Raw genomic sequence first — 19,562 nt, 5'->3', positions numbered from 1 at the left:
TGCGCTAACAGAACTGTTTTCGTTAATTTTTTAAACGGCTAGTCTAAAGAGAAAACCAATAACTAAATCGAAATCAGCGTTCAATTTTGATTATGCCGTCTAATTTTTGGAGAATTTCAAGAGATGTCATTTTTGGCCGATTTTGACAAAAGTGGTAAGGCTATACCCTTCCCACTTTTTCATTTTTGACCAAATTTCAAATTTGGCCTAAAATACATGATTTAGATTCAGAATTGAATGAAAATCACGGAAATCAGGTTTATTTTTCTTTTCGTCTTATAGTTTTTCATTTACATGTTAAAAACCATAAATGAAGTTGGTGCGCTAACAGAACTGTTTTCGTTAATTTTTTAAACGGCTAGTCTAAAGAGAAAACCAATGACTAAATCGAAATCAGCGTTCAATTTTGATTATGCCGTCTGATTTTTGGAGAATTTCAAGAGATGTCATTTTTGGCCGATTTTGACAAAAGTGGTAAGGCTATACCCTTCCCACTTTCCCACGAAGCCATTGGAGGTAATCCAGTCTACAGAATATAGGGCATTGATCTTCCTCCAACTCTGTTACACAAAACACAATCAGTTTGAAAATTTTCCATTCCAATACACAGCAATGTTTTATACTGAAAACGAACAACATACCAATAGATTTTAGCTAAATAATCCTTCGAAAACACAAAGATTAGGGATCGTAATTCTACACACACACACCATCCATTCTTCATGATCATGCGCAAAAAACGAATCACAATGATAAAGTTCAAAATTTGCCCACCAGATGTCTTAGATCACGATACCATCTAGCGACAAGCCAGTTTCGAATTCCAATCCAATTTAACTGAACATTAAAAAAAAGTTGGTGTGCTATCAGCATCTTATTTTTTAAATAAAAAAATTGCTGGTTTGACGAGAAAACCAATAACTTAAGCGAAATCAGTGTTCAATTATGATAATACCGCGTGGTTTTTTCCCCCTCAGTCTATCGGGAACTTCGCAAACACCGGGAGCCGTTAAGTACTGAATAAATAACAACATGCCGTAAATTTTTTGACGAAAAATCTTTTGAAACACAAAACAGGGTAACGTAACAAACACCCATTTAACTTGTCACTCGTAACCTTCATCATTGACGCACATCAACGCCATTTAGAGTTTCCGCCTAGAACACAAAATTATATTTTACTTTGAATGTTGAAACAATTTTAGGCATAACATCTAGAATATCAACTACTAGTTGCAACACGAGACGCTAAACATTTGTAGGTAAAAATATCGCAGCTTATAGGATCAGACTGTAGTGTTCAAAAGAAAAAAGCACAAGGTATAATAGCAGCCACACCCTAACGCATGCGAGAGAAGTATTTTAAATTGTTAGAACAATACAGCTCTTTTTTTATTATTATTCCTTTTCGCACCCCATCCGCATTATTCTAGAATCAAACGCTGTGATACGCCTTAAAAGCTTTACATTCGTTTATAATATCTTGGTTTCACGATATCCTTTAGAGGCTACACTGAAAACGCTTTCTTCAGCTCTGTAATAGTGGCGCTAACATAAGCAAGCCGATCGGAATTTGCACTTTTTTCGATTTCTCCTACAGTTAACCAGCAATCTTCGAAAGAAAGGATGGCGTTGGCCAAAGTACCCGGTGCTATCCGACCCTTATTTTGACCCAGACTTTCCAGCAGTCTTGCAATCGCAACGCAATCGACTAAGGTCTGTGGGATTAGTTGAAGAAAAAAAATAAGCTTAAAAATAATTCATTCAATAGAATTCTTAAAGCATAATTAGAGTATCTAACCGTTTCATTTTCGTTGCTCTGGAATACTTCAAAAAATTCATCCAGTATCATTTTCGCCAATGAATTTTGGGTACGGAATGCTGCAATTATAGCTTTTGACAATTGATGCTGACAACTTGCATCATCCGCCTTCTTTTTGCCATCTCCTTGTCCAGGCTTAAACGAGAAAAAAAAATTTACAATGGAAAATTTAAGTTTTTAATAAAAATACCGACTGAACCTGCATCATATCCGATCTAATGGTATCTACCATCTTGCGAACGATTTCACGTATACTTTCGTGCTTTTCCGGGCGATGACGATGACATTCTTCCAAGATTTTCTTTACAATATCTCTTACCAGAGACCAATCGTCCTATTCAAATATATAAATCCTTCACATAAACTTTGTAAATTCATATTCACATTTACCAACCTCATCTAAGCAGAATCTCGTACTACTACCAGACGCTGTCACCAGGCTAGCGCACTCCAAAACGCAGTTGATGATCAGATTGATCCGGCTTTCGCATTCAACATCACATTCGTTTCCTATTGAACGCTCGCTCCAAACGAAAACCAAGGAATGGTATGCACAGTTCATAGCGAGAGTCAAGTTCTTCGATGACGGATACTTCGTAACTACTTGAAGAACAACATCCAAAAACTGACGAAAGACTTCCCAAGTCATGGAGTGAATCATGACCAAGTTACTGATGGAAGAAACTGCAGATGAAATCAGATCCCCTAGAATCGGGTTTAGATCTTCATTTTCCATTAACCTATTTAGAACAAAAAGATCCACTTTGTAATTTAAAAAATTAAAAAACAAAAAACAAATAATAATAATAATAATAATAATAATAATAATAATAATAATAATAATAATAATAATAATAACAACAATAAAATAATTATCATAATAATCTGGTAAGTAAGACCTCTTCGTCCAGCTGAGTATTCCGACAATATTTTTTTGTGACTCCATATACTTCAAATCAGACTTTTCTCTTTTATATGAACAAGCTAACACCAGGACCATTTTCACGTATAAAGAAGCTGCAACAAATAAGAAACTTTCCCGGTTGGTTAGCCTGTTGGGATTGTTTTCCGCAATTAATAAGACAGCCTTTAGCGTCTCGCATAGTTTTTCTATCTGTAAGTTGCAAAACAAAGTTAATGTGATTTTGACCAACTGAACTGGCATAACATAAAAGCAGAAAATTCACCTGTTCCAAATTTTTGCGCAAAATGATCTTCTTATTGTAGGGGTGCTGCAGAATGTAGGCCATGCAACGTAATCCCAACAAAGGCTTACTGTCCTTGGGCGTTTCGAACGAGACTCGCTTTTTCCTAGTAGCTGTAGCACGATGGACAATAAAGAAACGATAAGGTAATCTTAATTAATATGCATTGAAACCCTACGAGTACCTTTGCCTTTACGAGTATCGGAGAGGGGAGACTTTTCGGCTATGAAATTCATTAGATTTCCTTGGAGGTGATCGGTTATTAGATCTAATAAATCTTCTCCGCGACCCCAAGTGCACATGACGTCTACCAAATAACTAAACTCCTTACATGTCGCTTCATCCGTTAGCGATTTCAACTGAGATTTGACAAAGCTCAACAGCAACGTGGACGATGTGGAAGACATCAAACCATAGAGGCAGATAAGCGGTCGAAGACCTTCCGAGTTCTAAGAATGCGCGAAGTCTTATGCTGGTAAAGTTTTACGAAGTAAAAATGTTTTTTGACAGGCGTAAAACAGAAAAATTCTGACCTTGAAATAGCGGAAGAAAAGTGAACACGTTTTCGAAAAACGTGACTTGATATTCTCCCAATATACAACGTTTGGCGGTGCCTTGAATTTCGTCTTGTTTACGCTAAGAAGGATACACACTACATCGATCAATCCTATGATGCTGCATTCACTAAATTCTTCATTGCCAGTTTCCTCACTGTCGGTGGATCCATCTAAGGCGAAGGAACAATAAATTAGCATTCAAAATAGGAGTCAATATACGCAATGGCAGTGAATATAACCTTGATTTTCTTTGTCCTCGTTTTCAGTCGTATTTGGAATGCTTTCCGCACCTTCGCCTTGTCGAGACCTCTTAGCCCCACAAGGGCGTCGTTGATTAGCTGTTTCCTCTCTTTGCTGGCTACTTTTATTGCGCTGCAACTGTTTGTGGATATGGTTGCGTAAAAACTTCCATATGATTAGGATCAATTGCGCAATTTGTTCAATCCCCACACATGTATCTATGTATTGGTAAAATTTCCTAGAAGCTAACCGGTTATCCTGTAAATTGAACAAAACGAGCTATTTCACGTATTCAATTCTAGATTCTAAAAGACTTACGATGATAAGACGTAAACAGCGCTGGAAAACTATTTCTGGCGTACTTTTGGGACAATAGAATGGGGCCAAAAGAGTTGCGAGGCGAATGCATACGTTTTTTGAGGTTTCCATTGCAAGCCGGCCAACTAACTGATTTACATCAATCACCTAAAATAAACAGTGTAGTCAAGAACATTCAAATAACACCGCTCATTTACGGTACAAACCTCCCATAGTTTGCTAACTCTTAATTTTTGGACGTGTGTTAGCAAAAAAACATATTCAGACCGTACCTACAAAAATTGGTAAGTGAAACGTTCGTTTTGGTATACCTCGGCAAAAATTGATATACTTTTTCATTGGGATCATGAAGTACTTTGTTGGTAAGGGGAATCATTTTCTCAAGAAGGCTGTGGGTTTGTCTGCTCTCTAGCATCATTACCAAACCCTTTACTACATGAGCACGGACGTCAGCGGAGGATGAGTCATACAGCAACTTTCTCATCAAACATGTAATGAAGTCTTGAATGATATTAACTGGCACTATTTCCCAGTATTGAGATAGAATCCGGCATGTGCCCTAGTTATACAATTCGGTTATTGCCGTTAAAAGCCTATGGTACATGACGAAAGATACCTGTATTGCGATTGTTCGTACAAGGGGTACGGGATCCATCAGGGCACCAAGCATTATCGCCCACTGCTTCGTACGCACAGCCTCATCCTCCTCAAACCCTTCTCCACTTTCAAATGGGAAGGCGTCAAAAAATAAACACAATGCATTCCCACGTACCTATACATTCAATGCCAAAATGAACAAAGAAAATCTCTTAAGTCATCTGCACAACCTAACATTGACATCTAAATTACCAAGCCGTTGGACGCCTCCAGATAACGCCACAGAATAGGTTTATAAAGAATGTGGATAAGGACTGCAACAGTGCGCTGTTTTCGCTGACGATGGATGGAATGTAGAAGATGGAAAAGCAGTTTGTTCATAGGCACCTGTTAACAAGTATGAAAACTAGTGAGCCCCTGTAGATTGGAATTGATCATGACTATTACCTTATTAACTCCACCTTCAATGACTCCTAATGGTTTGCGACAAGCTACAACTGCATGGTACATGAGATCTTGAATGGCAAATTCGATGTCTGCACGGCGTTGTTCAGTAGCCATTCTCCACGCCTTAAAATAAATCTCCCCCAATGATTCACAATCGTTCACTGTTGCAAGTGGGATAAACTTTTTCACTGTTTTTTGCAACACCTGTATATTAACCTTGATTAGACCATATTAACTGTTTAACTTGTACACATTACCTGTACAATAACTGTATTAAAGTTAAACAGGCAAGCAATACATTTTTGTCCTTCATTGGAGCCAATAAATTTGGAATTGGAAATAGCAGAAAGAAACAATGTCAATAATCCAGAACTTTCAAGGATCAAAGCATTTAACTTCTCAATTGATTGTTTCATGTCCCATAACTGTTTCACAGAAACTAGCTGAAATGGGCATTTTGTAATTATTTTAATTTACCAAATATAAATTTTTTTGAATATAACATACTGTTGCTTTTGGATGAATAGCTTGAGTAAGGAACCATTGAATGGTGTTGATGGATAGAAAAGTTTCAAGTTCAGGATGAACTTTCCAGTAGTGTTCGCTCATTTTGCAAATGCTTGTTGCTGCTTTCTTGCAGTTTACAAACTTCAAAGATCCATTCATGGCTTTTACAGATGGCTGTAATCCTTGAGGTTCATTGTTAGACATGTTGTGGATGGTGTAGGTAGCCATGGTTGACATGAACAGTAAAGTAGTCATGATTGAATCATTTTCGGGCAAATTTGGATTTTCTTTCAATGAATTGGTTGCGTGTGCAACCCATTTGGTGAACACTGTCCATATTCCACATAGATCTTTGTTGGACAGGCGATCAACTGATTCTCTAACAGCCGAGATATTCTGCATATTAATAGATGTCACATTAGAACCAAGCCAGTATCATGGTATAAAAGTTTAGACTATTAAACCATGCCAGTATTTTACAACATGAGTTTCACTGGTTTTAGAAATCCCAGTGCACACAACGTATATTTACCTCAGTTTCCACTCTCTTGTACCACTCGATAAAAACTTTACAATCTGACGTTTCTACTGCACGTAGAAGAGCTTGGTGGTCCATCTGTTTCAGTTGAATGTTTCAGTATCAAATATCAATTGTTGCTTCTTTCCCGCTCATACTCGAAAAAATCGGTTTTTCATCAAAAAGCAATTGTTACATGTTTTGTGGCTGTCCCACTATAGTAAAAAAGAGAAAGATGTCTGCTACAAAACGTGTACAGGTAAAATTATTGAATGCAATGGAAAGTGAACTTTTGTAATTAATAGCCATTTTTTTCAGCAATGGTCGACTTTTAGTCGGATGTGGTATCTTTATGATGCTCAGTGGCAAGATCCATTTCATTCTGCCAAAGTCCTGAGTCCGTATTTAACTGGCCAAAACAAGCCCATTTACCATCCACTAAGTATACTGTCCCATATCCTCAAGAAAATTTGATCAGCTTCATAAATATAAAATTTTCAGATGATTGTGGAGATCATGTTGTTGTAATCAACAGCCAAGAGATAGCACTGCGTGGAGATGAATGGAAGAAACGGGTTTATTTTCATCATACAGGATATCCCAGAGGAGCGTCATGGACCCTGGCCTGGGAGCTTCACCAAAAAGATCCAAAGATGGTAACTAAATTTCCACATAAATCCATAATGCACAGAGTAATTTCTTGTTTCTGTAGATTATGAGGAAAGCTGTGTTCAAAGCTATTACTAGCAATCTTGTTCGCAGAACCTGCATAGAAAGATTACACATTTACCCAGGATCAGAGATTCCAGAAGAGATTAAGAGCAACCTCAGTGGACAAATCAGACCAGTTATGCCAGTACCTAAGCGGCTTCAAGAATACAGCAAGGAAGAAATAGAAAACTATCCTAAAGTATTTGATTTTCCTAATGATTATATACTACGATGATTGGAGAATCATGTCTGTGGTAGAATAATAGTATTAATAAAAAGAAACTTCTGGTTTAAATAAACTGGTTGGCTCTCAATAATAAATCATTTCAAAGTATAATTTTGAAGAAACAGGTATCATCACCCACAAAATCAACACTTATCTTGGTGAACAGGACAGCTGCAACTTCTATACCTTGCTACTATCTACAGCTTCAAATGCATGTAAAGCCAATTGTAAATATAGAGTCCCTATTCAAAACTGGTAAACATTGTATGAGACGGATTCCTTCTGTTGCTGTGCATACGTATATCTGTACTACGTGTCTCACAAAACAAGAGGCGAAGAAGGAATGAGGGGCATCTTTGGGATTAATAGATATTGGATATCTAATAATTTCTACCCATGTCGTCTGTCCTTAAAGCCTTTTAAGGACTTTCATCTGGGTGGTGAAAGTGATCGACCTTTCTTTTCTTGCAACGTTCACCTTGAACCAAAACGAATAGGTGGGCAACATCCATATCAGAGAACCAATGAGCATGTTTAAACACTTTGGATTTATCAACTAAGAAGTATCCGTGAATTCGATTGTGTAGTTTTTCTCATTTATTCAATGCTTCTCCAGCCGTGACGCATGACAGATTAATCGATATGGAAGATCAGGGGGGAAGTAGTTCATTATTTAAATTACAAATTTGTTGTATTTTGTCAGCATTCAATTCATCTCTTTTCTTTTCCATTAATGACAAGATCGAACCCAACAAAAATGGTAACCTGGTTGACTCGAGTGTTTCGACGATGAGGACAACCCAAAAATGCAAAAAATTAAACAGGACTGCAAGAGGGGGACATTTTTGAATTCAAGATAGTCTCTTCTTTGCGTGACATAAAGAACTCCACAGTAGGGGAAAGACAGATGGCCGAAACTTCCCTATGAACAAAAATTCAAAGAAAAGAGAGAAGAATACTGCCACCAAAGAAAGAAATGGCACAAAAAGGGAAGCTGAATGAGGTCGGGGTGAACTGAAAGAAATGACGTCGGAATGCCAATCTACATACGAAAAACGCTCCAAATGAAAACCAAAAAAAAACATAATAATAATAAAAAAAAAATAAAGCCCAAATATTTTTCCATTTACTCACATAATGCGAAAGAAGAGGAGGGAGGGGGAGGGGAAAGAAAAATATGATAAAGGAGGGGAGGTAGAAGACGTTCAAAATTCAAAAAAAGGAAAACAAGAATATTACTCCCGGGAGGTATAAAAAGGCGGGACACGAGAATGACACAAAAACTATACACAGAAAATAGAAAAACAGGACACAGTTACGAGCAGACACACGACCGGCTTGATTTCTCGAAGGAAGAGAGCAAGATAGAGAGACAGAGTAGGAAAAGAAGGAATAGAAGCTAAATTAAAGGATAGAATGTGTGTCTGTGTGTGTTTGTATGATCTAGAATTTTATGCTTTCCTAGAAGAGTCCCTTCTTCTTTTTCACCTTCTCCTTGTCCTTGCCGTCTACTTGCCTGCAAAGATATAGGGGGCATTTGGTTAGTCAATGACTACAGAAAATAGTAACAAAAATGTTTATGGCGAAAAAACTGCTCTAAAAGAATTTTTAATTAAGTGATTTCTGTAATGTTCTTGTTCTTTTGTGCGCTCAAAGACCGATAACCAAAAAAGGTTGCCTATTCGTAATATTAATTTTTGATCTTTATCGTTTGATCACCTTTGCAGAGCAAGTACAGACGTGAGATTTCGTCCCAATGAACTACCAAAGAAAAAAAAAATAAGGTTAAGTAGAAATGGCCTGACCACATGCGTTATAGTCGAAAGATTTCTAGTGTGTGAAATAGGAAACTAGAAAAGTGAGAATAAGAGAAAAGGAAAGTGAGCCCATAAAAAAAAATAAGAAGGAAAAAAAAAATTTTGTTTAAATATTATGTGAAACGAAATGCATCATCAGTTGTTTCTTTTTGTTTTGCTTTTTTTTGGCAGTCAGATAAGTAGTGAGCGAATTTCTCATTGCTGTTTGCATTCTTGGTTAGCGGCTGGCTGTTGTTGGGAGTAGGTTTCGGGCTTGCTGGCCGTGCGCAAAGAAAGCGAACGCTTGAAACGGATTGCAGCCCCGCTGATCGACCGCTTCGGCTCATCAGCGCTGGACAATACCCTAATTTGCAATATTAATATGCATTCACCTTTTCTTTTGCTTTTTTTTTTGCGTTTTTTGCGTTTTTTTTTCAGGGTTTTATGTAGTTATTTGATGCTTGGTTTTGGCTTTAGCGAGCGAGCGAAAGTGAGTGAGTTAGTGTAGCCAGTTAAGGAAAACCATAAAAGTCTTTCAAAAATAAATAAATGTACATAGCTACGTACTGCATAAACATCCCAGTAAAAGAATGACCAAGAACTCGAGGCTAAATAACATCGTAAAACGTTATGGGATCCCGACCCCGAAAAAAAAAAAAAAAGAATCCGCCCCGAAAGGCAAATCACTTGGTAAATAAAACAAAAATAAAAAAAGAATTCCTATGCGCCCACATCCGACCCTTTTTTGAATAACCAGAGAAACAGAGAAAGAGAACTCAAACCCAAGAGAGAAAAAAAAAAGTAAAAAAAAAAAAAAGAGAATGCGAAACTTACTCTCTAGAATTGGCTTCGAGGCTGCGTCGGCGTAATTCTTCCAGCGTCAGACCGGAAGCATTTTCCCATGCCATTTTTTCGTTTTCAAAAGCTTTACGCTTCTCCTCCAATTCCAGTTTCTGAGCCTCGAGCGAACGGAGCGTCTGTTCATGTCGGCGTTGCAACTGAATGGAAAATGGAAAAATTGACGTGATGAATGAGAAAATATCAAATTAAATTTTGGGCTTTTACATCTGTTTCAGAGTCTTTGAGCTTTTGTGTCTTTTCTTTGACCTTCATTTCAAAAACTTGTTCCATTTCTTGTTCCATTTTTTTCATCTTGGCTTCGTGATCCCGTCGCTCTTCCTCCATCTGCGCCAACGGGTTCCTAATGAAGAGGCAAAAGATAAATGAGCCTCTGATTAGTGCCATCGACATAATGGTTGTTATTTTGCTGTAGAAAGGGGCCGCCTGATGATGAATGACTTACCAAACCATCATAAATGGGTTCATTATCCAAGGAGAGCATGCACTGGAGAAAATTGCCAGATTATACTTAACTCAGAGAAAGAAAACGTGTTTATACGGTGCCAACTACACTTCAAGAAGCCATGCTCTCCTTTTTCATTTTCCAAAAGGGGAAGAAAAAAGCAAGAAAATACTACACGAAAAGACTAACTTGTTAGAGATCCGATTCGATTTGCCCAACGTCCCATCATTGGCGGCAACTCCGACGCCCGCCAGTTTGCGACAGCGGAAATTTTCGTAGTGCACATTATTTGTCACCTCTTTCAAATCTGTCATATGGGTCCTGATCAACATATTTCGCAAAGCGATGAAATCGCAGTGTTCCATATTCTCGACTAAAAAATGCCAATATGAAAATCAAAAATGAATTCTTTTTAATCAAACAAATGCCATAAAACCTTCGACGACGCCCCATGGGTAACGACGGCCACGAATCTTCCGTCCATCTACTTCGACCACCGTATTAGACCCGACGACGGCAAAGGGCACTCGCTCCCGTAGAGCGCGTTGTGATTTGCGTAATTCCTCGTCATCAACGTCTGGGAACTCGTAAATCTTGATCTTGTGCTGAGCAATTTCGTTAAGAACCTGTTTTTTAAAATAAATATTCAAACAAAGGAAAAAAAAAAAGAAAAAAAGAAAATTTTGTGGAAAAAAGATTTTTGTGTGTGTTAAACATGTCATCCGTTAGGTCAAAGAAAGCCCAACCAACTTGTCAATAGAGAAATATGGCCGAACCTGTTTTTTAAAGTAGGTGCACTCATCGGGCGTCATCGTGTCAGCCTTGGCCAAGACGGGGATGATATTGACTTTGTCATGAAGCCGCTTCATAAATTCAATGTCTAGTGGCTTGAGACCGTGACCTGAAGGCTGGATGAAATAGAGGCAGACGTGAACGCGATGATCGCGCATTGGCTGGCGCTGCACCCTCGATTCGGCGTTCAGGTACTCTTCGTACTTGGATTCAATATAATCGACAATCGGCTGCCAACTAAATTGTTTGGAAAAAAATTATTTTAAAATTAATGCGTCATAAACCTGAAATTTCTCTTATTTATTTATTTTTTTATTTTTATTTTTCAAACAAAGAAAACAAAAACACGCACCAATTGCTGTTGTCTACCGCGTCACCGAATCCGGGTGTGTCGACTACGGTCAGTGTCAAATTAACTCCGTTTTCTTTCAAAAGAGTTTGGCACTGTTCCACCTAGCAAACAAACACAAAGAAAGTTTAGTAGATAAAGAAAACGAAAAAGAAGAGAAAACAAGACAAAAAAGGAACATACTTGGACCGTCTTCTTGATTCGATGCGATGGGCCAGGATATTCCGGAGAGTAAATGTCGGCCAGGAACATGGAATTAATGAGCGTTGACTTGCCCAGTCCCGACTCGCCGACAACCATCAAGGTGAATTCAAATCCTTTTTTGACGGCTCGTCGGTACACCTGGTTGGGAAGACTAGAAACAAAATAGGAAAATGATCACGAACATCCAATCAATTTAAAAAAAAAAATTGAATTCAAATGAAATCCAATCTCGTGGCTTTTTTTTTTTTTGGCAGTTCGTATGACAAGTGAATGTCCATCACAACATACTTGGCAAATCCGACATAATCCACTTCACGTGTCTTGTTGATGACCGGTGGACTGGGTGCCGGACCCTTTTCTGCTAGCCGATCACGTAATACAATTCGGCTGCTACTGCCACTGTCATCCGTCAATTCCCGCTTCAACGCCTCCACCTGTCGAATTGAAATGTTTTCATTGTAGGCAATTTTCTTTCCTTTCATCCATCAAAAAAAAAAAAAAGAAGAAAAAAACAATACCTTGCTTCCGGTACTGTTATTGGCCAAGCCGGGCACACTGCCATGACTGCTGTTATTACTAATGCTGCCAGTCAAGGTTGTTGAAGAGGATGAAGTCTGCGGTCCACCCGCCATCGTCGTTGTCGTGTGATTTTCCTTGTTGGCTAATAAACTCTCCTTGAGCGAAGCGATGTTGCCTACTGGCTGTTGAGCACCAGTTGCTGAAGAGGCGGGCGTGGCACCGGTGCTATTCGTAGTGGAGGCCGAATTACTGCCGGCCAGGTTAGCTCCCGCTGGTAGCGTCTCGCTCTTGAAGAACATTTCACGCTTACTTTGCAACTGTCCAACGGAAAATCAAATGAAAAAAACTCTTGAAACAAACACATTCAGACAACTGTACACACACACACACACACACACAATAAGAAAAATAAACTTGTTCTTGAAAACGTAAAGGACCTCCTTCCTATCTCGATTTAAAACGAGATGAAGAGAAACCAGAAAAACAAATCCTGACAGGAAAAGGGAATATCTGGGTGGTCAAAACAGGGACAATTGCTTGGAAAATCAAAATAGGCTGTGGTGGTTCCGTAACGTCGGCCGCCGATGTATGCACAGAAAAACAGGGCCGTGTCCGTTTTTCTAATCCGAGGATTCGTTCGACGTGCTGCCAAAACGATGTCCCTGCCGGAGGCTTTTTTTTTATTATTATGGGAACTGTGTGTGAGTGGGGGAGAGGCGTTTCTCAACCAAAATAATGATGAAATAAGACGGACGATAACACTGAAACCGAAAATGCAACAAACGGGTTAACCCGTTGAAAAAGGTCAAAAGGCGACAATGCATTTCTATTTTAATCTCCCCCCCCCCCCTTTTTTTTCGGTTGTTTCTTGGGGAGAAAAAGAGATTTGTCTAACGCCAGCAAGAGACGCCGATCGATAAACAGACACATCGGTGTCGAGTTCAAAATGCAGCAGCACTCCATCTAGTGTGCTCCGGAGTGCCTTCCTGTACCATATTGAATAAGGGCTCCGGAGTTTCTCTTTTTGTTTTCTTGTTTCTTTAATGGCAACAACAACAACAACTGCGAGTTGATGTGCTAAACAGACAGAACAAACCCCACTTACATATTGAAATGTAGACACGCAAACAGACACAGTGCTGTTTTTCGGATTCTTAATTCTAAACAATATTCTTGGGTTCGTCTTTGGAAGACTTACAAAACAAAAAAAATTGCAAAAAGGGTGGCGCCGTGTTCGAGACATGGAAAACAGAATTCCTACTTTTTCTTTAACGTAATAAATAGAAGAAAAAGATTTATATTTTTAATGAAAATGCAGAGACATGGAGGAAAGAGAGCCATTTTCATAGGATGCTGAACAACAACAATGGCGCAGCGACCCTTAGTTTTTCTACATCTTGCCTCTCCCCTCCCCTCCCGACAACTCGAAACTCTCAACTCGGAGACGGATGATATCCGCTCTCCTCCATTTCCGGACGCAGTTAAGATTTTTTCCTTCCTTCTTTTTCTTTTTCCCCCTTGTTGCAGCTAACTTTAGAAAGGTGCATTTCTTTAAAAATGCACGCACACACACACACACATGGAGGCCATCTGCGTATCTTCGAGTTAGGGGGGCGTGTAAAAAATGTTTCAACTACAAGACAAAGATGAAGAAGAATTTGGTAGTTGGACAGTCCTTCTTAATCAGCGGATGGCAATGACTCATCATCAAAAACTCCTTTAGGGCCGTGTTGGGTGTTGTTTTTCCTGGTGTGGGTAACCCAACACACCATATCCGGAGATCATCAAGTTCTTGTGTGTAAGTTGGACCCTAATCCGAAATGGACCCTATCTTGCCCACTAGCGTAAATAAATCAATAGCCCACCGCTATATTGTGCAGTGTAGGATGGCGCATCCGCAATGCCGGACCGTCATACACTCACACAGCAATGACAGACAAGGGGAGGAGAGAAAGGAAGGACACCCCAAACTGTTGGGGATCCCATTCCGACAAGGGTCAAAATGGCGCGTCGCCTTCTCAAGTTACCCAGCCACCAAAATCCAAGAAAGCGAAAAAGCGAAACATAAGACACACTGATACAAAACAGGACACAGTTTGTTGGTTTGGAGAAAGACTTACGGCGTGTGTTTCTCCGGTTGCCACATTAGTGGCGGATGAGAAAGTAGCAGAAGAAGAAGAAGAGGAAGAAGAAGAAGAAGGAGGAGGAGGAGGAGGATGTGCTGTGGGCAATCCGTTAGGCTGAACCGACGTAGCGGTCGTGGCTTCAAACAAACGTTGACGCTGGGCCAGTCGATCCAGACTGGATAATCGATAACTGGGTATACGTGAATTTGGAATCGACACTGTAGGATGTGGTCAACTTGTGCGGTAGGCCATTATCGCTACTATTGGAACTAGTGCCATTGGTTGTCGTTGTTGTTGTGGTTGCCGCAGAAAAAGTGGAATTGCTTGACGATAGAGCTGCTGATGACGATGATGATGTCACAGAACTAATTGAAGATCCAGCCGAGGCCATGGCCGCCAGACGACTGGCTACGACGCCGCGGACGCCGGCCGCAGCGGCAGCAGCTGCCGCATTTGACTGAGTCGAACCGCCAGAACCGCGGTTCGGTTCCGGCGGGTTCGGCAACGGCCGGCGCAGTCTTTCTCGTCTCGAAGCCAATACTGCAGCTGTGCCTTCGCTGCTAATCATCGCTGCTTGCTCACTCGTCATTTTCTCGTCGAAATGGTAACGATTCAGTTCGACAGATGGAGTCACTTTTCAAGGCAATCCCCACCCGACAAATGTTTTAAATATTCAAAAAAAGAAAACTCAACGAAAAATAAAAAAACATCAATCCGCACGACACACATACACGCAGAGAATAAACAAGTCGCTTGGACCAGCGCGGGCGGTCGGTTTGTGTGTGTGCCTGTGTGTGTATACGTCTCTCAGCGTGTGTTTATCCACTTATCAACGACGCGAGACCAACAAAGTTGACAGGGAGGTGCGTGACGGAAGCAACAGGCGACGGAAATTCACGCGGCGCCACAACGACGTGCATTCCCAACAGCTTTTTTTGTTGTTGTTTGCTTTTCCTTTTCAAATGTCGAGAACAGTTGGATATTTTGTTTTGTTTTGAACCGAATATTATCTTCACGTTAATGAACTGACGTTCGCGTTAACGCGTAAAAACTAAGCCGGATCACGTTCTTTTTCACTTTCTATCCTGATGTCAAGAAAAAAAAAAAGAAAAGAAACGAAAAATAAAAGAGAGTCAGTATGACTGGTCTAAACTAGACAAACACTCGAACGTCAATGAAATTATTTCCCCACTTTCATGTTTTAAAAAAAGGATTTTTCTTATACAAACTAACGAACTTTTCTTCCGTTACATTTTTTGTATGTGTGTGTGTGTCAGCAATTCCGTTAACTTAATTTTCCCTTGGGAAATTATTTGGTCAAAGTAAAGAAAAACACCCCACAACAAGAAATAACAAACTTAATGAAAAAATAAATAAAAATAAATAAAATGTCGTGTGCCGGTCTGGAACGACGGAGGCCCCTGGCGTCCGTTAACGACCCTCTGCGTTTGCGTTTCTCGCCGTCGCGACCGAAGCGACACGACCGGACGCGCGCGGATGGAAGTAGGTGAAGGGGGAGGGGGAAAGGAGGGGGCCGACTCACTCGCGACTCAATGTCGCCCCCCGTCTCTCTCTCTTTCTCTCTCTCTCTCTCGCTTTCTCACTGACGCGCGCGCTCCATCAGTTGCGATCCGTCGTTCAAGATGGCGGCCAGCGGTGGGGCCGGGTCCGGTACATCAACCACTAACTTTCCGGACGAACTTATCATCCGCCACGTTCGCGATCATTCGTGCCTCTACGATCCGCGTGAAACTGAATATAAAGATGCTGATCGAAAAGCAGCCGTTTGGCGAGAAATTGCAAACAATGTCGGCATGTCCGGTAAGGAACTAAACTTTTACATCCATTGTGTCCTCCCCTTCCCTCTCCCTTTTTCCCCGATTCGGCTAGTTGCTAACCGGCCGCCCACGTTCCACTGTAACTACGTAAAGCCTCCCGTCCGCTTGTCTACGTCTGGTCTTGTTTTCTTTCCTTACCGTTACGTAGAGAACACCCGCCATTGCGTGTTTCGATGGGTGGGAAGAGGTGGGAGGGTTGCGCATGCGCTCTACTCTCATAGCACATTTCCGTCCTTAGGAAACTTGTATTTCCAATAGACTCGATACACTTGGCTCAAATTCTTGGGTAATGGCCACTCAAGTGGAAAACGCTGATGATCAGATAACTGTCGCAACGGTCAACAAGATTGTGTATCGATTTTAGAGAATAATTTTTTTTTTAAGAAAAAAAAAAATTGGCCCCATGCCTACGGTTGATTTTTTTTTTTGCCGGAAAAATCTAACGACTCGTAAAAATTTCTTTCCTGAAAATAATAAAAACGGGAGAGAACTCGCCCCATCCACACCTGTCTTTATCAAATTTGGTTTTCCGAAACAAACCATTCAGAAGAGTTCTGTTTTGTTCCGTTTTTATAGCCATCGAGTGCGAGCACCGCTGGCGCTACTTGCGGGACCGGTACACGCGGGAGCGCAAGCGCAAGTCGCAGCAAACCAACGGCTGCAAATCCGGAGGCGGAGGCAACTGGCCGTTGGCTTCTCAAATGCACTTTATCCAAGATTTTATCAAACACCGCAGGTAAAAGCACGACTTTGTAATTTTACACGTTTTTCTACAATTTTCTTTTGAAGCCATACCCCACGCCGTTCGGTACTTTTCTTTACCGTTCCTTTGACTTTTTTTTTTTTTTTTTATTCTCATGGCCATTATGCTCGTCAGTTTACTACTGATAATGCCCACAAACATAAAATAAAAATAGATTTTTCGATGGAAGATTATAGTGGCGACTTTTTTTTTTTCGTTAATAATCAATAGAATATTCATTTATGGATACTATTCTTTTCTTTTTTGGCCCTCAAGCTTCAAATTCAAGGCTCGTGGGGGCGGCGGTGGCGGCCAGCAGCAGGAAGCGACGTCTGATGGTACAAACACGCCACGAGGTGCCCGCCAACAACACGTCAAGGTAACAAACATCAAAGCAAAACTTTTTAATGTTTGAACGCGCGGCTTATCATCGACCCGTTTTTAATCTCGGACGACAGTCTGAAGGAGATAACAATCACACATCGTCAGATGAAACAGACGGGCCAGTTTCACCAGCTTTCGATCAACAAAGTGCCGCAGCGGCCGAATGTTACCCGATGGTTATAATCGAAGAAACAGATGCGCACCATCATGTCGGTCCACCTCGTTCTGGCACACCTTCAGACTACCTTCGAGGAGGTGTACCGAATGATCATCATCACCACCACAGGTAGTAAAACCACCCGAAAATTAAAAAATCCAATTGAATAATAAAATAAAAAACCACTGTGGAGGAGTAAAAACCCAAGTAGAAAGAAAAGAACCTGCTTCCATATAAGGATTTTGATTTTTCTTATGTTAAAGGTCGTCAACGTTCAATAACGGCGGGAGTACCAGCCCTCGGATGACGTACAACGAAGACGAACTCTTCTGTCTTTCAGTAGCACAGACACTACGTCGTCTGCCGCTAATGCGCCGCTCGTTGGCTAAAGTTCAAATCCTTCAACTGATACACGATATGGAATTCGGGAGTCATTCCTAAACTGAAAAAGAAGTAAATAAAGAGAGAACCACTACACTGTGCATTCGGGCACTTGAACATCAACAAGAAGATAAAAACTATTCCCTTTTCTTCTTCTTTTTTCTCTTTACTTTATGAATACATGTTTACATCTCAAGTGGATAGTAGTATCTGGCAACCCTGCGGATCGTGATAAAAGGTGTGTGCATAGTCCCAAGAGAAAAAAGGAAAAAAATATGCAGCCAAGAATAGCGATGATGACTTTTTCTCTCGCAACCCTGCCCTCCCCTCCCGTACCGTGATTCCTTCCAGACACATTCTTCACGGTCAATACACACACACACACCTCAACGGAACCCCCTTTCTATTCGGTGCAACAACAACACCTGTGCAGGAAATCCGGACAGTATCCAGCCAGCCGCAACAACAACAGAAGTAGTAAATTTAGAAGACAATAAAACACACGAAAAGAGGCCTCTTTCACAGTTCACCACCGAAAACAGAAACTGAAAATTAGTTCACTATGACACCACTAGATAAAAACGCGCACCAAAATGACGAAAGAATAGTTCAGATAAAAAAAAAACCGCAAACAAAAGAACTATTTCTGTTTTTTTCTTTTGCCTGGGACTTGAAGTCGGAACGACCGTTCCGATTCAACTGACCGGCGGGATTGCGAGCGCGCGCCATGTAACACGCCGACAGTTACTACCAGTGGCGCCTCTAGCGGTAGGTATTAAACCAACACAGATTCCCTTGTTTTACCACACTCGCTTTGAATCGACAGTGGAAATTCAGCAAAAACAAATTTAAAAAATAAAGGGGGATTATTAACTTACCACTAAATACCAGGAACCACGTGGGGGCGATGATGTCGGTCGATTTCACAAATAAATAAATAAATAAACAAAAGATGAGTTTTGGGGTCAGTTTTCAATCAGGGCGTGAACATTGGCAAGAGTCCGATGAAAAAATTCAAAAAACCGACACGCCAAAAGAGAGAAAAATGTCAGAATCCGGTTTCGAAACCCTCCCGAGCTGTCTCGAATTTCCCCACCCTTAAAAACGCCCAGGTTCGGCCAGTTGTGTCGAAAAACACAAAAATGGATCTCCCAGACAAAAGTGAAGGCTTTCCAGAAGGCCACTGACAAGTTGCATATGTTTGTAAGATTCTATCCTTTTGTCCGGTCATACATTTTTCTTCTTTTTCGTAAAACATATTGTCACTCTTAACAACAACAAACCAAGACTCGTTCAAAATTTTTATTACTAAAAAATGCAAGTGGTGAGACAACAGCTTACCGCTCTTCTGCATCGTTGTCACAGTGACACACACCACACTCGAGAAGGGAAAAAACGGTTTAGCTTCTTCTTGTTTCTCTGCTTTGACAGTCACTGTGTCTTTTCAAATATGGGAGTGGAGCTCGGAAACCCGCGTTAAGATTAGTAATTTTCGTCACAGCCAACTGCCAAACACACCAGTTACTTTTAACACACACACACACACACATACACATGCATACACACGCTGCAGTGAATATATAAGACTGCTCGAATACGAACGCCTGTGGGGAATGTGTGTGGGGAACTGGGGATGTGAACAAGCGTCACTGGCCACATTGACTCCACCTATCGGTGGAATTTCGTACCAGTTGATTTAGGCCCGTTGCTTGATGAAAAAAAGACATCGAAAATGTTCTGAAACAAACTCAACGATAATTACGCGATTTTATTTGGCCTTTGCCTTTTGACTTTATGGAGCTTTTCCTTTTATAGCATAGAATC

At 40.5% G+C, this 19,562-nt stretch overlaps 4 protein-coding genes across 7 annotated transcripts; 2 read left to right on the top strand and 2 right to left on the bottom strand.

Annotated features, from left to right (window-relative positions):
- Positions 1 to 429: 429 nt before the first annotated feature.
- Positions 430 to 6,368, bottom strand: LOC116917678 (condensin-2 complex subunit G2). Of its 3 annotated transcripts, XR_006643851.1 has the most exons (19): positions 6,226 to 6,368; positions 5,694 to 6,089; positions 5,444 to 5,629; positions 5,187 to 5,390; positions 4,992 to 5,126; positions 4,759 to 4,914; positions 4,474 to 4,701; positions 4,349 to 4,414; positions 4,143 to 4,289; positions 3,824 to 4,082; positions 3,561 to 3,754; positions 3,212 to 3,476; positions 3,010 to 3,140; positions 2,722 to 2,936; positions 2,217 to 2,562; positions 2,013 to 2,156; positions 1,802 to 1,957; positions 642 to 1,158; positions 430 to 560 (listed from the first exon to the last, which is right to left on the bottom strand). XR_006643851.1 is itself a non-coding variant. In XM_032923237.2 (18 exons), the coding sequence occupies exons 1-18, from the start codon at positions 6,307 to 6,309 to the stop codon at positions 1,509 to 1,511; spliced, it is 3,522 nt and encodes a 1,173-aa protein (XP_032779128.2). In that variant the 5' UTR covers positions 6,310 to 6,368; the 3' UTR covers positions 1,458 to 1,508. The 3 variants fall into 3 exon arrangements, 2 of the variants coding, with proteins under 2 accessions (XP_032779128.2, XP_032779130.2); XM_032923237.2 differs by lacking the exons at positions 430 to 560; positions 642 to 1,158 and adding an exon at positions 1,458 to 1,718; XM_032923239.2 differs by lacking the exons at positions 430 to 560; positions 642 to 1,158 and adding an exon at positions 1,458 to 1,718 and having other exon boundaries at positions 2,022 to 2,156.
- On the top strand, positions 6,323 to 7,235 carry LOC116917697 (39S ribosomal protein L13, mitochondrial). The gene is made up of 4 exons (XM_032923280.2): positions 6,323 to 6,469; positions 6,529 to 6,652; positions 6,712 to 6,866; positions 6,923 to 7,235. Exons 1-4 carry the CDS (start codon positions 6,323 to 6,325, stop codon positions 7,154 to 7,156), a joined length of 660 nt encoding a protein of 219 aa, XP_032779171.2. The 3' UTR covers positions 7,157 to 7,235.
- Positions 7,236 to 8,251: 1,016 nt separating this feature from the next.
- Positions 8,252 to 18,430, bottom strand: LOC116917681 (septin-7). The gene is given in 14 exon segments (XM_045170204.1): positions 8,252 to 8,663; positions 9,778 to 9,941; positions 10,009 to 10,144; positions 10,247 to 10,288; positions 10,436 to 10,619; positions 10,683 to 10,872; positions 11,023 to 11,275; positions 11,391 to 11,491; positions 11,571 to 11,742; positions 11,880 to 12,025; positions 12,110 to 12,427; positions 14,231 to 14,443; positions 14,445 to 15,321; positions 18,164 to 18,430. Coding segments are annotated over 13 exon segments (2,355 nt in total). The 5' UTR covers positions 14,826 to 15,321; positions 18,164 to 18,430; the 3' UTR covers positions 8,252 to 8,608.
- LOC116917696 (transcription factor Adf-1) lies at positions 15,652 to 18,015 on the top strand. 2 transcript variants are annotated; one of them, XM_032923279.2, is made up of 6 exons: positions 15,652 to 16,057; positions 16,651 to 16,810; positions 17,093 to 17,195; positions 17,275 to 17,486; positions 17,621 to 17,810; positions 17,936 to 18,015. In XM_032923279.2, the coding sequence occupies exons 1-5, from the start codon at positions 15,880 to 15,882 to the stop codon at positions 17,796 to 17,798; spliced, it is 831 nt and encodes a 276-aa protein (XP_032779170.2). In that variant the 5' UTR covers positions 15,652 to 15,879; the 3' UTR covers positions 17,799 to 17,810; positions 17,936 to 18,015. The 2 variants fall into 2 exon arrangements, with proteins under 2 accessions (XP_032779170.2, XP_032779169.2); XM_032923278.2 differs by lacking the exon at positions 17,936 to 18,015 and having other exon boundaries at positions 15,653 to 16,057; positions 17,621 to 17,934.
- Positions 18,431 to 19,562: the final 1,132 nt, after the last annotated feature.

The sequence above is a fragment of the Daphnia magna genome, linkage group LG2, assembly GCF_020631705.1.
Source record: "Daphnia magna isolate NIES linkage group LG2, ASM2063170v1.1, whole genome shotgun sequence".
Classification (NCBI taxonomy): domain Eukaryota; kingdom Metazoa; phylum Arthropoda; class Branchiopoda; order Diplostraca; family Daphniidae; genus Daphnia; species Daphnia magna.
The sequence above is the reverse complement of the archived record's forward strand: the minus strand, read 5'-3'. Positions and strand labels throughout refer to the sequence as shown.